General features: G+C 59.1%; 1 protein-coding gene across 1 annotated transcript in view; it reads right to left on the bottom strand.

Annotated features, from left to right (window-relative positions):
• The window catches only part of KCNC1 (potassium voltage-gated channel subfamily C member 1), a 43823-nt gene extending 29305 nt beyond the window's left edge, over positions 1-14518 (bottom strand). The window contains exon 1 of the mRNA XM_069469666.1: positions 13949-14518. Within this exon, the coding sequence (XP_069325767.1) occupies positions 13949-14518 (570 nt within the window). The remainder of the gene's footprint in view (positions 1-13948) is intronic.
• Positions 14519-17227: the final 2709 nt, after the last annotated feature.

Genomic DNA, 17227 nt, shown 5'->3' with positions numbered 1-17227 from the left:
CAGTGGGTCAGTGGATCAAGGGCCTGAAGGCAGACAGGAGAAGTTTCCTGAAAGCACAGAGGGCAGAGCAGGCTCTTCCAGGAGGGGGCCCTTGCGGGATGCGTCTGTTTCAGACGTGCAGATGGGGAAGAGAGGGCATTTTCAGCGGCGGCAACAGAAAAGCCGAGGCAGGGAGGCAGGGAGCCCAAGCACACTGGGGAATGGCTGGTGTGCCCGGAGGCCAAGGGGGTGGTCTGGAAAAGCAGGGTGGGCGGACTTCCAAGGGTGGCACAACAGGCTTTGGAAAGGGCTAGGGACATGGAAAGACCTGAAAAGCCAGCACAAATCACTGTGATTCCTGACTCCCAGGCTTTTACTCCAATCCCCAGACTGCCAGACGGGAAAAAAATATCTGCTTGGTGACAGCCAGGCCTCGGGAGACACGACTCCTGACGCCTAGAAGGGAAGCCAGTGCCTGGCATTTCTGACCTTTGTGCCGCTAAATATATCATTGGTGACGGTGGTTCATGTCCCTGAGGCTGTGGGGCCACCAGATGAGGCTTCCACGACCTCCCTCCCTGTCTCTGTGGCTCAGCCAGGGCCTTACTACACCCTGGGGAATCTGAACGCAGGACCGGGTGACACTGGTGCCCCCAGGAGCCAGATTGAACCCTTGGTAAGTGGCTTCCATGTGCCAGGCACCGTGCTGGGGACTTTGCACAGCCTGGGAAGTACCAACTGTCAGCCCCATTTCACACGAGGAAACTAGGGCTCCGCTAGACACCACCTACCCGAGTCCACCCTGAGGCAGAGGGAGCCCGAAACCCAGGCCTACCCAGGCCAGAAGGCCTGTGCTCCTCCTCTACCCTGTCCCCTCCCCACACTCCCCTTGTCCTTGCGACGGTGGTCTCTTCCTGCACATAGCCCTGCTCAGAACCGTATTTTTTCCCTCACTAATTATCTTTCTGCCGCTGGTCTGGCTGGGTTCTCCTAACGTCCCTGAGAGGCAGAGCACTATGCACACTGGATAGAAGAGGACACTAAGGCCCAGAAGGGCAAGGGCCCTGCTCAGGTGCGTGGGCTGGTCAGGGGCCAAGTCAGACGCACCCACAGCAACACAGGGACAAGCATGCTGCCCAGGGCCGGCCTCCAGCGGGTGACAGCACAGGGGCTTACAAGAGCCCAGCCCTCTTCCCTTAGCCCAGGGCTCCGGCTGGCTCTGGGTGGCCCAGCGGGTGACCATGTTCCTCACAGCTGCTCAGAGAGCCCCTGAGGTTGAGCATAAAAAATTCATCTCTAAGTGGTGAGACGCTGGCCCTGGCGGGTGGCTGTGGTCCAAGGTATGTTCACAGCCCTGCCCTGGGGATAAGGCTCAGGGAAGTCCTACTCTCCTGCTCTGCCACATGTATGGGTAGAGAAGGTCCCCAGGGAACCACCCAGCAGGGCTGGGTCCCCACGAAGCCTCCCCAGTTCCAGCAAGCCCCTTTGTAGACATGAGGTTCGTATTCTCAGGACCTCCCAGGTGGGGTGAGGCCAGTGTCTGCAGGGCATCCTACAAAGATGGCGAGAATGATCATACATGTAACTTGTACACCTATGCGTGCTGAAGGGCTTTCTAGATCTTATCTCAGTGGATTCTCACAGCAGTCCTTTGAAGTGGGGACCCTTGTGCCTTCCTTACAGCTGAGGGACTGAGGCTTACTGAGGTCACACAGCTAAAAACCAGTATAGCCCAGACAGTCCGGCTCCAGTCCAGCCTGTAACCACTCCTCTAACCATCTTCTCTCAGCACACCTGTAGTGAGAACCAGGTGAGCACCCTCGAGGGCTATGTGAGGGAACGAGCTCGCACGACCTCTCCCTGGCAGGGTCCCTGACCTCCTGGCCCCCTCACCAACTCCTCTCCAGTCCCATACCCAGCTCACAGAACAGCTCATGACCAGCATGGTGGCAGCCCTGTGTGGCCCCACCATCCCCCGCTGGGCACAGCTGGCCTTCGGGAAGAGGACAGAGGTCCCCCATTATGGTGAGGCAGGAGCCCCCTCCATGGAGGTCCAGGCTGTGCAGGCCCCTGTGGCTGGGGGAGGTGGGCAGAGGGCAGTGCAGACATGAGCAAGGCCGAGCCCTGGGCTAGCACGTTCAGGGAGCCCATGGGGGCAGGCCCACCAGGGGCAGACCCCACTGTCAGGAGCCCAGGAGTTCTCCGGGGAGCGCTACCCTTTCTGACCTACCATGGTCCCCTGATTCCTTGGGCCCAGCCCTGGCCATGCCTCCTCACTGTGCCTTGAACCGCAGGCACACCCCTGCTCAGGCCTTTTGCACAGCTCACTTCCTGTTCCCCAGAGGTCACATGGCTCCCCTCCTCACCTCCTTCAAGGCGTTGCTGAAATATGATGTGCCCAGTGAGGCCTCCCGGCCACAGGAGTTAGAACTGCCCCTCAGGCACCCCCTGGGCCCCTTCCCTCCACTGCATCGCTCCACGCCCTTGCCACCATCTGACACGCCACATATTCTATGTGGCCACTTGTTTCTTATTCTCCCAGCACCGGAATGTAAGAGCTTGAGGGCAGGGATTTTGGGCTGTTTTGTTCCTTGCTCCAGCCCCAGTTCCTAGAGCAGTGCCTGCCACCTAGTAGATGCTCGACAAATATTTGTTGGATGGATGGGTGAAGGAGTGAGTGGCAGGGAAGCTGCTCACGGACTGTCTTTACGTGCAGGGTGGGAGTGTGGGGAGAGGAGTCCTGCACCTCCTGTGCTGCAGCCGGCAGGGAAGAGCGAGGTGAGGGACACTGTGGGCAGGGACGGGCCTCGCCGGCAGGAGCCAGCACCAGTGCATCCGGAGCAGGGCTGCCAGGGGTCCGGGGAGAGCCGTTGTGGAAGGGGCGTCCCTGGCCCTACACGGCTTGAGAAAGCTTCATTTGGCTGCCGGGGCTCAAGCTGAAGCCACATCTGAGCCTGGGCCCAGCGAGGCTGGCTCCTGAGGGCCCCTAAGCTCAGCTGTCCGGGGCTGCCCCAGCTAATATTAGCTCGTCCCCACCCAGCCTGGTGTCGGCCTGGCGGAGCAGTCCAGCCTGAGTGGGCACCGCCCAGGGCACCAACAGGAGCCCCCAGCCCCTAGCAGCTCTGGGGTCCTCTCTATACCTGAGGATCCCCTTTAAAGAGGGGACGTTTCCACGCCCAGAGCTGTGATGCACGGCCCCGCCTGCCAGCCCCACTACAGTGGCACACTTGCTGGCATTGGGGTCCCCATGCTTGGCTCCCAACCAGAGCCTGATGTCAGCAGTCCACCCTCCCCTTCCCCCCACGGGCAGAAGTCCCGTCATCCACCTCTTTCATACCCCACCACACCAGGGGAGGGAGGACGAGCAGCCCATTACAACAGACGGGGAGACCGAGGCTCAGAGGGTGCTGTGACCTGCCCAGGACACGGAGGGTTCTCGGGGGAACCAAGAGAGAATCCAGGCCTGCTTCCCAGGGTGACACCCCTGAAAGCTGCCCCTGGGAGACAGGCTCTGGAAGAAGGGAACCTAGGGACCAAGTTAGGTGAGGTGACCGACCCTAGGAGAGCTATTTGGAGGTAGGGTCTGACGCTGAAAGCAGGAAGCAGGTCGGGGAACAGGTGAGGGTTTGGATCTAATAGGGCAAGGAGCTGGCAAAATGAAGATAATGGAACCCACAATAATTAAGCACTTAAGTTCTGGGTTCTGGGCTAAGTGCTTAACACATTTAATCCTCCCAATTTCCCTGTGAGTCAGGTGCTATTAATATCCCTCTCTTGAGGCACAGACAGGTTAGGACACTTGCCCAAGGTCACACAGCTGGAAAGTGGTGGGGCTGGGATTTGAATGAAGGCCTCCTGGCTTAAGAGGCTGTGCTCTTGGGAGGGAAAGAGGCTTGGGGTCCTATTGCCCAGGTCAGGCAGCCAGGAAGTACTGGGGGGATGAGAAGCCCACACACTTTCTACTGAATGCATGACCAGGCTCCGCTGGAAGCAGGCGATTTGGGACAAAAAACATCCTAGGTCTTCAAGAGAAGGAGTCTGTTTTGAAAGCCAGTGACTAATGCCTAGAGAACTTCCCACAAACACAGCTGACAGAGGAAAGGGGACAAGGGGGGGTGGGGACAGAGACAGGGAGGAGGCAGACGGGGAAGGAGAAGTAGGAGAAGAACCTGGCTGCCCTTCAGGAGAAAGAAGAGTCCAGAGGAGTCAGATTGGGGGTTAGGCTGGACCAAGACGGGCTGGGGAACTTGTGCATCCTGGTTTTGGAAAATAGTTTCTTGGCCTTGGAGCTCTGGCTGTGGGTGGCGGCCAGGCTGGTGCAGCGTGAAGGAGGAGTTTGGAAAGACAGGGGCCAGGATGTGAAGAGTTTCATCTGAGCCTGGGTGGTGACAGGGGCAGGTAGGACCTGCCCCGACTGGGGTTTGCCCCAGCCTTTGCCTGTTTGTTCATCGCTGCTGCAGGTTTAGGGGAGGGAGGGACTGAGTTTCCATGGGAGGCCAGGAAGGAAGCGGCCAGCCAGGAAAAGGATCAAAGGCATGGTACCAGTATCTGACCTTGGTCGTGAACCCTACCCTGCTTATTTTTCTTTCAGTAAATATCTGTTTAGCACCCACTATGTTCCAGGCCTTGTTCTAGGTTCCAGGGATAGAGCAATTGATAAAACCGACAAAAATCCCTGGCCTCATGGAACTTACATTTTAGTGGGGGAAACACAATAAACAAGGCAAATAAGTAAAATATATCAGACCTTAGATGGTGGTGCCAAAGAGAAAACAGCAAAGCACGAAGTGGGGGAAGGGGCCGGAGAGGTGAAATCGAGCCGCTGACATCTGAGTGCAGGCCTGGCGTGGGTGTGGGAGTGAACCTCTGAGCAAAGACGCTAGCAAGAGTCCAGGTCCCGAGGCAGATGCACAAGCCACAGGGCCGGAAGGAGAGAGGAAGGGAGCGGAGGGAGGGCTGGGTGGGAAGCTCTCAGGGAGACCAGACTCCAGAGTGAGGCAGAGCAGGGCTGACTTGGTCGGCTACCATTTTACCAGGACAGCCCCTCAGAGAAGGTGCAGTGGCAGGGTGGGTGCAGGCAGGACAGAGGCAGGGGACAGTTAAGAGGCCTTGGCCAGAGAAGAATCCAGGTGAGAGAAGACCACAGGTTCAACCAAGGAGGTGTCCATGGAGATGATGAGAGGTGGCTGCATTCTGAAAACAGGGTTTGCGGATGTGTGAGAGAAAGAGAGGGGTCGAGGATGACTCCCAAGGGTTTCTAGTCGTCACTGGATGGACGGGATTGCCAATCAGGGCAACGGGGCCTTACCCTAGACCGTCAGTTACCCTGACACCTACGTCTTGGCCATAGGAAGGAGGAGAGTCCTCGGGAAGCTCTGCCAACCTGCACACACCCATCCGGCCCTCTCTGCGTCCGGATCCTTCCCCTCGGCTGGGAACCGTTGCCTGCATCAGCACTTCTCAGACTCTAGTGTGTATGAATCATCTGGGGATCTCGTTAAAATGCAGATTCTGAATCAGCAGGTCTGGGGCGGGGCCCAAAACTTCACGTCTAACAAGTGTCCGGGTGACGTTCTTGGTCAGAGGGCCCTCCTTGCTCTTGGTCAGAGGGCCCTCCTTTGAGTCGAGAGAACCCGCACATCCCAGACCCTATTGCAGTGATTCTCCCTCGCCGCCGAGCATTAGCACCATCTGGGAGTGGAGTAAACATTCTCACCCTCCCCAGATCTAAGAATCGAACTTCCCAGAAAAGAGCCCAGAAGGCTGGGCTTTTTGAAGCATCCCAGGTAATTCTAAGGGGCAGCCTCGGGTGGAATCTTCCAGCAACGACCCTTACAGCCCCACAGCAGCCATTGCAAACACCCCTACCAGCCCTGGCCCAGTCCTGCACAGCACCCACCGCTGCACCCCTCTCCATAGTGCCCCTACACCACTGAAGCTGGTCCCACGAACCCCGCTCCAGCCCCTTCAGCCAGTGCACTGTCTCCCTCTGAATGGGCCTTTCTGCAACTCCCCGACGGCAGACAGCCAAGAGCAGGGCCTGTAGAAAAGGGCAACAGGTGCTGCCTACAGCCCGAGCAAGCACACCCTGAAGGGGTGGTACCCCCAGGCCTGTGCCTTCCAGAGGGCTGGGTGAGCTGCTCAGGCGGGGGTGTGATTACTGCACCTTGAATGAATGAATGAGAACAGGACGAGGAAGGCTGAATGAACCTAGGAGGAAGCTCTTTAGACCCCTCCCCCGGGATCCTACCCACTTAGTACCAGGACCCTTGCCAGGAGAGCTCACACGTGCCCTGGAGAGGAGCTAGGATGGGAAAGGGAAGGAGAAAAAGGGAAGGACTAACTTGATTCCCCAGCTCCTCTGGGAAGCTGAAGCCTGGAATTCTTGGACTCTCAGAACGTCAGAGCTGGGAAGAGACTCAGTGGTCATTTAGAAGACCTCTGTATTTTACAGGTGGAAAAACTGCAGCCTGAAGGGGCCGTGGGACTTGCCCAAGGTAGCCTGGCTACAGATCTTGCTCTGGCCCAGTTGTCTAATGCCGACAACCTGAGTCTTGTCTATGACCTCACCTCTCCGCACACCCGGGCCAGTCCCTAATCCTGAGGACCTGCCTGTCCCCAGCCCCAGACTCCAGAGCTGACCCACTGACCTCCAGCTCGAATCATGCAAGCTGGTGACTCAGTGCCCAACTTAGACCCCTCACTCCCAGAGGAGAGGGTCAACAAGGGCAGGAACAGCCAGGCTAAGTGTTAGGGACCCTGAGGCATAGATTTTCACGTTGAGCAAAAAGCAGAAAAGGCAGTGAAGTGAGAGGAATAGAGAGCAAAAACCCAGAGGTTAAAATGAGGGCTGAAGATGAGGAGGCCAGGCAGAAGGGAGCAGCAGGAGCTATGGGCAGGTTCCACAGCAGAAGGCCTTGAATGCCGAGCTGAGGAGCAGCCAGCATTCCTACCACGTATCACCTCTCTTGCAGGACAACTTCTGATTCTTCCAATCCTTCTACCATTTCCCTCCAGGCCATATGGAGTCCCAGAGCCTGTATGGATGGGAGTAGGAGGACAGGTGAGGCATCGTCACAAAACCCTCTTCCTTTGGACTGCCAAAGCACTCCCTCGGACCCAGAGCCCGGCCAGGCAGGGCCCTCACCTGCAGTTATCCAGGGGCCAGAACTTGCTGAGGATCCCTGGACAGGTGGTGTGGAAAAAGCGTGTGGTGGGGAGGGAGGGAACCCGATGGAACTCCAAGCCCAGGGCACAGCAAGCCACAGACCCCACTGTCCCTGGAACATGGACAGAGGCAGTATTTCACAGTGGTTATGGACAGAGCTCTGGTGTCAGACAGACCCAGGTCTGACTGCTGGCTCCGCCACATATGAGCTAAGTGACCTTAACCTCCTCGAGCCTCAGCAGCCTTGTCTGTGACATTGCTACGATAATAATAAGGTAGTCCTGTGAGAGTCTTGTGAGAATTAAATGAGAATACACAAATCAAGCTCTTAAGACAGGGTCTGACACACAGTAAGTGCTTTAGTAAATAGAAGCCATTAGTATTGTGACTCAAGAAAGGAGACGGCTCTGGAAAATCCTGCTTGGGGAGATGCTAATGATTTGGGCCATGTCTGGGTTGACTGGCCTGAGACGGTCTCAACCAGCTGTGCTGGGCCCTGGAATGGCAGGTAACTGCTTATCCTACCTCCCTCAGGGGAGGAAATTAATGGGAGTGGGTGGGAGAAGAACAGCATGCCCAGGTAGGGTTTGGTGTTCTTCTAAAACTCAGAGCCAAAAGAAATACGAGGGCCAGGCCCTGGGCCCACAGGCCCGGACTGTGGGTTTGAGTCTCACTGATTCCCTGTGTGGTCTTGGGCGAGTGTCTTTCTCCCTCTGAGCTTGTTTCTCTTCCACTGGATGAAGGTAGTGACCAGAGGTGGCTTGGAAGGACACATTCGCTCCGACAGCCCCATGCACACGCAGTCCCTCCCACCCAAGTAGTTCCCTTGAATAAGGCAGCAAACTGCCCCTGGAACCTCTCAGGCACTCCTTTTCCTTTAAGCCTGCACACAAAGACGGGGAGCTTGGGCTGGAGTGGTGGCCAGGTTGGCCCAGGAGCTGAGCGGCTCAAGGCCTGACCTTTTGGTCCAGAGCGAATGCACCAGTCATGAGACTGCTCAGAATAGCAGAGACACTATATTCAGCTGTCGTGGGAGGCCTCAAGATCCCCAGCCCAGGCAATGGGCCCTGGAATGAGCCCCCACTGGACAACCCCCCACACACTTCTGAGACAACCCAGCTCCCTCCCTGAAAAGCTCAAGCCAACCCCCTCCAAAGCTCCTGGCAGCTGCCAGACCTCCTGCGCAGAGCCAGGGAGCACAGACTCCTGCCCCCAGGGTGCCAGACTCCAGACACTCTGTAGATGATGTGACACAAAGCACCCCCTAAGCCAGGAGTTAGGAGACACAGGTTATGAACCAGCCTCCCAGCTAACCTGCCCACATGTGACCTCAGGTAAAGCACTTCTCTCTGGGCCTCAATTTCCTCATCTGTCATATTAATAGCTCCTGGTATATTGAGCATGCAAGAAACTTAGAGTCTGGAGGGGGGAACAAACCTGAACCAAGCAAGGCTGCTAATGAACATTTTACTATGAACCAGATAGCTTCTCTCTCTGGTTCTGAACTCTGACCCCGGGAAGGCAACTGTGAGGAACTGATGTTTGAGATGGGGAGTGAGGGACAGAGAGGGGTGAAATGAGAGGAAAGAGTGTTCCAGAGGAAACGGTATGTGCAAAGGCCCTGAGGCAGGGGAACGGGCACATTTGAGAAGCTGTAAAGGAGGCCAGGTGGCTGGAGCTGGGTAAGCCGTGGGAGGAGTTAGGCCAGGGGAGACCAAACTGGGTAGACAGGCCAGGCCGGGGCCGAGGTTTGGGCTGGGAAAGTGGTGAAGGGGTCCAAACAGGCAAGGTGGTGACCTGACAGATTTGTGACTTGAAAAGACCCCTGTGGTTGCCAGGTGGAGAATAAACTGGAGGGGCCAGGGGCCAGAGGTAGGAGAGCAGGCAGGAAGCTTTGGGGAGGTGGCGTAAGGGGAACAATAGCAACGTGAGCTGGGATGCTGGATGTGGAGATGGAGGGACAAGGACAGAGTCCGGAGGTAGTCAGGAGGTAAAATGATGATACAACCAACAGGAGTAATAACAGCAGCCAACATTTATTGAGCATTTACTGTATGCCAGGCCCTGTGACTCGGGCTGTTCCTCTTTACATCAACCCTCCCATGTCAGTTCTGTCACTCTACCCATCTAGTGGTAAAGGGGCTGAGGGACTGTGACCAGGGGATGCTCGGTTTGAGCTTTTTGTTATTGTGAGGGGGATGGGGGGAGGGGAAAGGCACCATTCAAAGACACAGGACCCCTGCACAAGGAACACAAGAAGGAGAGGAACACTGAACAGGGGACCCACTGTGGCGGGGCCTTGGGGTGGCTGGGAGGGAAACATACCCAGCCCCATCTCCGTACTCAGGGGTCTCCTTCACATGGGACCTGAGTGGGGCCCTGCCCTGGGGTGCAGGCTCTGAGGTGAGGCCCCCGATAACAGCTCTGTCTCCACCCCTGTGTATGCCAAGCCAAGACTCCAAGAGCCCTGTGTCAGCTGGGACCCAAGGGAGGAACAGAAGTCTCTGGCCAGATACTTCGTTCCAGCCACCAGGTGAGTTCCCTTCCCAGGGAGTTGAGGGGGGGGTGGATCAGGTCTGCATCAGGTCCCAAAGAGAAGGGGACAAGGCAAATAGATGGGCACAGGACAAGGGGTCAGAGGAGAGGAGGCCAGGGAGGTGGATGGAGGTGGAGCTTCCCTAGCTTGGGGACCATTGGCATTTCTGTGGCATTTTGAAGATCAAGTGACTCTGGGGGACAGATGTCACCACATACACAAACACCCCACACATACATACTAGGGACACTCTCTGGCCTGCAGCACAGGGACCACCATGGACCTGACATCACACAGAACGATGCTCCTGGTGACAACATGCAAATCATAGGCAAAAGCCAGGGGCCTTGGACCTGAGCTGACCCCCAAGGAAGAGAGGAGGGCAGGTGTCCAGCCAGGCTGTCCCAACACACTCTACTGCATGCGAGGACTGCCTCTCCTCTGCCCTCTGCCCAGCTAACTCCTACTTGCCCCTCAAAGCTTGTCCCAGCATTACCTCCTCTGGGACAGTTCTTAGGAGGCCCCTTCACGGCCTCACCACAGAGCATCGGCATCCTTCTTATGCTGTGTGTGCCTGGGGCACCGTCCCCGAGCCCAGAACACCAGCTGGGCTCATCCGGCTCCATGGTCCCAGCTCGCCTCCCCCCGCCTCACTGGTCAGGCTGGTGCCTGAAGCCCAGGAGAGGGGGGGCAGGGAACAGTCACTCTAGTTGACACTGCCACCCCTCAGGAGCCCAGATGGGTACCCCCAGCTCAGCCAAGCAGCCCCTATCTTCTGGGCCAACACCAACGCCTGGGATGGGTGGCAGCTCTCAGGGAAAGGTGACCTCCCACCCAGCCCATGCACCAACAACTGGCCTGGGCTGGCACAGTACTTCCCCCGAGGGTGGGCAACAGTGGGAAGTGCCCCACAGGGCAGCTCAGGAGCCCCAGGAGACGGAACCACCAGGCAGGAAGCCACTCTGGAATGTCACCTCCCTTGAGGTACACTTGCACCCAGGCCACTCAGGGTCTCTCTCCCGCACAAGCACACGCAGGAACACTGACACACACGCCCAAGGGCTCACACACACACAGCACACAGCCCACAGCCTCTGTCTTACAGCCTCACATACACACAGTCTGTGTCACACACAGGGACCCCCACCCACACACAGCCTCCTGCACAGACGGTCTCATGCACACAGCCGTACGTGCGCGCACACACGCACGCACACAGCCTCACATGCAGAGCGTCACACGTGGCACACACAGCGATACACTGACACGGACACACTCGCCTCGAGTCTCTCATGCACCCCCAGAACCTCACACACATCCCTCACACGTGCAGCCTCTCTTCCTCATACACACAGCCTCTCCCACACAGTCTCCCTCACACACACACACACACACACACACACACACAGGTCCGAGTCTCTCCCACATTCACACAGAATTTCTCTGACAGGGACTCACAGAATCTCTCACAGAGTCACAGCCAAACCACACACACAGTCTCACTCACACACTTTTTTGTTCTCACACACATGAAGTCTCTCACACTCAGAATCTCTCACGCAGATTTTCTCTCACACCGCCGCTTTTCTCTTACACACCCATACGAGGTCACACACACGAGAGTCTGGCCTAGAATCCAGAATAAGAATTTGAATCCTGACCCACCACTCAGAGGAGGCCCAAGGGGGGGAGGGTGAGCCAAGGTGACAGCAGTGGCAGCGGAGCAAAGATGGAGGGAGGAGGGCGGGCAGCCGGTCTCTGCGCAGACGAGCTGCAGAGAGGCAGCGCAATGCAGCTCAGCCGGCAGCAGCAGGAAGCCTGGGTTCTAATCCCAGCTCTGCCCTCCTCGCTTCCTGTGTGCCCTTGGGCAGGTCCCCCCCACAGGCCTCAGTGTCCTCATCTGTTACCCAAGGGAGTCGGAAGGGACTATAACCTTTTTGTAAGGCTACTGCGGAAAGAAGGTGGCACAGACAGGCTGAGGGGTGACACCTACTAACACCGACCTCCCTCCCCATAACCCCCCACCTCCTGCCATCCCTGACTGCCCAGCTTTTCCCTTGAAGGCTGCTCTTCAAGGGACATTCTCTTGAGAGATTTCTGAAGATTTTTCCATATGGTTCTGTGCACCAACAAGACCTCAAACCACACTAGCCGGCCCATTTGTGTGCCTTGGGTGAAGGCCACTCCACAGCCTAGGAATGTCCAGTGGGATGGGATGCACAGGGGAGGGGGCTGGAACATGCCCCACTGACCCCTGCCTGCCCTGAAACTCAGAGACACTGATCAGAGCCCTAACCTAAGTCCAGGGGGTGGGGTGGGAGGACCCCCTCTTGCTGGGCAGCCAGGAGGCTGAGACTACAATGAGGAAGGTGGGCCTGCCCCTTGCTCCTGGGGCCAAAGGGGAGCAGGGAGAGGAGGGGGATGCTGTCCAAGGGCGAATGTGGGCTGACCGGCAGCTGCTCTAACCCAGGCCTAGGCCCAGCCTGCCTCCCACCCCCACCCCAACAACCTCCCCTCCCCCTCTGCCAGCCCCTCCCCCTCTGCCAGCCCCTCCCCCCAGCTCAGCCACAGCCTCCAGTTACATAACTCTCTAGCTGTGGTGGCCTGTCAGGAAAGGGGAGGGGAGGGGAGGCCTCTGAGGGTCCCAGTCCACTCAGGAATGGCAGGAGCTTGTGGCCAGCTCGGGGGAGGACAGGGTCTCAGGAGAATTGAGTTCTAGTCCTGCTTAGCCTCCAGCTCTCTAGGTGACCTTGGACAGGGTCCTCAGTGGCAAAACAGGGGGGTCTAGCTCTCTCCCTATTAGCCCACTCCCACCCCACATAAATACACCTGTTCTAGGGTTCAAGGTAAAAGACCCTGACCTGCTGTCCCCTCGCTCACAGGCCCTACTGTGTCTTACCTCAGTAACAAAGCCACCAGGCCTGTGCCTAAACACAGCCTTTCTCTGTTCATGGGCACCTGGAGCCCCCAAGTCTCCTTCCTCCACTGACCCTCTGCAGATTCCTCCTCCTCCCCAGCCCCCAGCCCCTGGCTCAGGAGGGGAGGTGTGTGGAGCTGTGGAGGACCACCGCAGGGCAGAGGCAGGGCTTTGCCTGGGGGTCAGGGGCACTGTTGGGGGAGGGGCTCTACTTTAAATTCCCAACTCTGCCCCTCCCCCTCATGCCTCAGGCTCTCTTCAGGCCTCTGAGGACAGAGCCCAGCAAGGGCCAAGAATGTCTCTTCCTGGGTAGGTGGCAGCCACTAGCTTCTCCTTTGGGGCTCAGTTCCTGGTGGTCCAACAGCAAAGGTCCTTGGAGTTCACCATATCCCCTCCCCTATTTTACAGATGGGGAAACTGATTGAGAGAGGCCATCAGAGGGGCCAAGGTCAGCAGCAGGGTGTCCTTTCTTTCCTAGAACAAGCTGCTATCACTAATGGGGAACGGCCTGTGAGGACACGCCCACCTCTCACACACCTTCTCTTTGTAGCTTCCCCCTTAGGGACCCCTCTCTGTCCCACGACAGGTCCCACAGGACACACAGGCAAAAGCCCAGTGACCCCCCCTCCAACATCCTCCCCTTTCAACAAGGAGGAAGACCTCCCGGGAGGAGGTCTCAGAGGGATCACATCCCCCCCCACACACAGCCTGGCCCTACACCAACTACCCAAGCCAAGGAGATTAGCAGAGGAGATAGACCACCACCTCAGAATTGCCTGAGGATGCTCTCTGGGGAGGGGGCTGTTTGTCTCCAGCTGGCCAGCAGGCCTCAGACCTGCTCTGGTGCACCCCCTGGGCTGGCTCCCGATGCCCCCTTACCTGAAAGGGAGGAGGAGCTCCCAACTTCCCTCCCCACACTAAAATCTAGAGGGCAGTTCACACCGTCCCAGTGTACATCTGCAAAGACACAAATATGCACAAACATGTGCTCGTGCACACTCACACATACACACATGCTCACTCATTCCCACTACACACTTTACCCACTCAAATTACACCACCACACTTGCCTAAATATGCACACACAATCTAATCTACTCATACAAACACACCCATTCATACTCACTCATACATATTAAATTTGGCAATAGAGACACAGACTCTTACATACATATAAAACCAGTCACCCTCACAAAGAGTCGCCCTCTTTCTCTCTCTGCACACACGCACACACCCCTTTCAGTTATGAACTCCCTAGGCGCCAGTTTTCCAGTCCACCCCTTCCCGCGGGAGGCAGAGGACGCTGCCTTCCTTGCCCCGCTCTTCTGATGGGTAAGTTGTCACTTACCCGCGCGTAGCGGGACGAGTAGGGGTCCTCGAAGAGCGCCCAGATGCGCGGCTGCCAGCGGCGCCAGAAGCCGCCAGGCCGGCCGTCTGGTGAGTCACTGAGCGCCAGGCGTTTGGTCATCTCCAGCTCGTCCTCGCCGTCGCCCGAGTCGCCAGGGCCGTCGGCGTCCGCGTCGTCCGCGCTGTTGTCCAGGGGCGCGCCGCCAAAGCTGTCGAGCGCCTCCTCGGCGTCGCGGTGCTGGCGGTACGTCATCCAGCAGCAGGGCTCCACGTCGGTCTCGTCGATGCCCCAGAAGGCCAGCTCCTCCTCGTAGAGCGGCCCGCACACGTCGGCCGGGCAGTGCAGCTTGCCCGTGCGGTAGTAGTTCAGTATGTGCGCAAAGACGCCCGGGTGGCGGTCGAAGAAGAACTCATCGGCACGCGGGTCATAGTCGAAGTGGCTGTGGGCGTCGGGCTCGGCCAGCCAGGCGAGCCGCGTGCCAGGCAGCGTGCGCAGCGTCGAGCGGTACGTCTGGTGGCGCGTGCCGCCCACGTTGATCACGATGCGCTCGCTCTCGTCCCCTTGGCCCATCGCGGCGCCCCCTTAGGCATGGCGCGGCCCACCGACACCCATGGGAGCGGCCGCCAGGGGGAGATGGCGCCGGGGAGGGGGGCGCGCAGCCTCCTCCCCCCTCCCCCCAGCCGTCGGGGGGAACAGAGGACCGCGGCTCTGGCCACCCCAACGAGCGACCCAAGCCCCTGAGGAGCTTTTTGTCTGGTGCCGGTCCAAAGGAGTGTGCGCGGGATCCCAAGGGTCTCTAGGTGACAGGTGTGGGAGGGAGCTGGTCCGGCTGCGGAGGAGGCAGAGGAGGAAAGAAGGGAGGGAGAGAGAGAGGAAGGAAGGGAGGGGGCGGCGCTCAGCGGCGAGCCCCGGGAGGAGGGGAAAGAGGGTGGGGGGGCCGGGCTCCAGTCCCCATCTCAGCGGGAAAATGGAGAAATCGGCACAACGCTTTTGGGGGGAAGGTCTGCTGCTCCCAGAGGTGGACGGATAGACCAGCCCCCGGAAGGGGGAGAGGACAGGGGGCCGGGGAATTCGCGCTCCTCTGTGCGGTGGTCGCCGCAGCGCGCTCTCGGCGTTGGGGAGATGGATGCCGGCTGCCTTCCTCCCTGTGTGGCCGGGCTGCAGCTCGGGACGCAGGGCGGGCTCCGGCCCCCTCCCTCTCTCTTTGCTTGGCTGCCTGCTCCCCCCGGTGGCGGGCGCACCCGCCCGCCCGCCCTCCTCGTTCCTTCTCCCCGCCTCCTGGAGGAGATGGCGGGCCCCCTGGGCAGGGGCACCCGGGGTGTTGCTTGGTGTGGCGAACGCTGAGCGCTGCTCTCGGTGCGCTCCGGCTCGAGCTGGGGCTCCGCTGGGCTGCGCTCGGACTGAGGCTCCCGCGGCGGTGCTGAAGGGACAGCTCCCGGGTGGTTGCGGAGCTGCGCGGGGCCGGGCGGGGGTTCTCCGGGCTGGGTTTGATTCGCGGGGCCGGCGGGCACTGGCTCCGGTGCCTCTGCGCCCCGCGCTCCGCTCCCCGCTTCGGACAGGCGGTGGGCGCTGTCGGCCGAGGCGAGGGGGCTGCGGAGGTCGGGCCCAGGAGGCGGGGGTGGCGGGTCCGGGCGCGGCGAGGTGAGGCCGGCGAGGCCGGGGAGGCGAGGCGCGGAGCGGCCGCCGCCGCCGCCGCGACGCTGCTGCCGCCCGGCTGCTGCTCCGCTGGCTTGCTGGCTCGCTCGCTCGCGCGGTCCGCGTCCAGCCTGCCGCTCTCCGGACACGGGCACACGGCGCGCGCAGCCGCACTCGCCCCCGGAGGAAGGCGCCGCGCTGGGTCCTAAAAAGCCCTGATTCCGCGCCCCCCTCCCAGCCCCGCGCCGAACCCGGCCTCCCTCAACCCCGGCGCTGGGGGCGCCCGCCCTGCTAGGCTCCTGCCGTTCCCGGGGGACCCGCCGACGCTCCGCCCTCAGGGAACGCCACTCGATGGGCGGGGGCTCCGAGAGACGTCTGGGCCCGCGCCCCTGGATCAGACTGAGGTGAGAAGGGCGTCGGCACCCGCCCCTCTCCTTCCGAACCAGGGACTATCTGATCCCCTGGTGAGTAAGACGCTCCTCACAGCCAGCAGAGACACCTGGACCCGGACCAGTTCTGACCGCTCCAAGGAACCCTTTAATACCCACCCTTCCTCTTGGAACTCGGAGCCCCCATAGGTACTGTCTTGCGTGGACTCAAAAATACACACACGCACACACACACACACACACACGTTATTCTCTAAGTTCGCCTCTAACAACCAGTCCTGGACCCCTATTAACCCTTTCTATCCCTTACTGACCCCAGACACTTGATAACTTCAGGCAGACCTAGTGTCCCATGAGTGCCACAGGACTCTGCCACATTGACCCCAGCTCACTGACTCTCCCACACTAACACTAGACCCCTAGGTGGGGATCCCTTGTGAAAAGGGCCTTCTGCCCTTGGAGGTCAGAGGAGCAACTGCGCCTAGTCTCCCTGAACATTGACACCCGCCTTAGGGCTTCAGCTGCCCTGGGTGGCAAGCTGATGTTGTGTCCTCTGGTGGCCAGGTGGGAGCAACTGCCTGCTGGGATTTCCACAGTGTCACAGTTGATCCTGGGGTGGGAGTTACGGTTTGGACCTTAAAGCCTTCCTGGCCCATGCTGCTGCCAGTGCCTCAGTTGACCCAGTCAAGCAATCACTCCTTTACTCCTTACTTATTTCAGGCTCTGTCCCAGGCACAAGGGCACAAGAGATGACTCAGACCCAGCCCCTGCCCTCAAGAAGCTCCCAGCCTTTTGGGGAGGTGGGTAGGTGGGCCTGGGCAGGACTGGGGAGGTCAGGCCCAGCTCCAGGGGCGGCTGGGCTGGGAAAGAGGCTTATTGATCCCAGCTCAGCCCAATCGAACACAGGCTGCCTGGGCAAAGGGCGATTTAATTAAGAAGATATGAGGCTCTTATTTACCTGTTGGCACTTTCTAACTGTGCAGACAGCTGTCCCTCTACACTGACCCACAGATGCTGTTGTGGGCCTGGGGACAAAACTGTGCCACAGACATCTCTCTCTTTAGTTGGCCAGGGGAATTCCCAACCCAGTCACAGGGAAATCTGTGTGTGTTGGGGAAAAGGCTTGGAGGGACGGAGAAGGGAAGGAGAAGGGCATGGAATGACAGATGGGAGGAGGGGGGCATGGAGCGGGGGAAGACAGAGAGGCACAGTTAAGTCAGGAACAGGGGCAGAGATGGGCAGAGACAAAGAGAGT

This window comes from Eulemur rufifrons, chromosome 6 (genome assembly GCF_041146395.1).
Source record: "Eulemur rufifrons isolate Redbay chromosome 6, OSU_ERuf_1, whole genome shotgun sequence".
Taxonomy (NCBI): Eukaryota; Metazoa; Chordata; class Mammalia; order Primates; family Lemuridae; genus Eulemur; species Eulemur rufifrons.
This window is presented reverse-complemented; position numbering and strand designations above follow the sequence as displayed.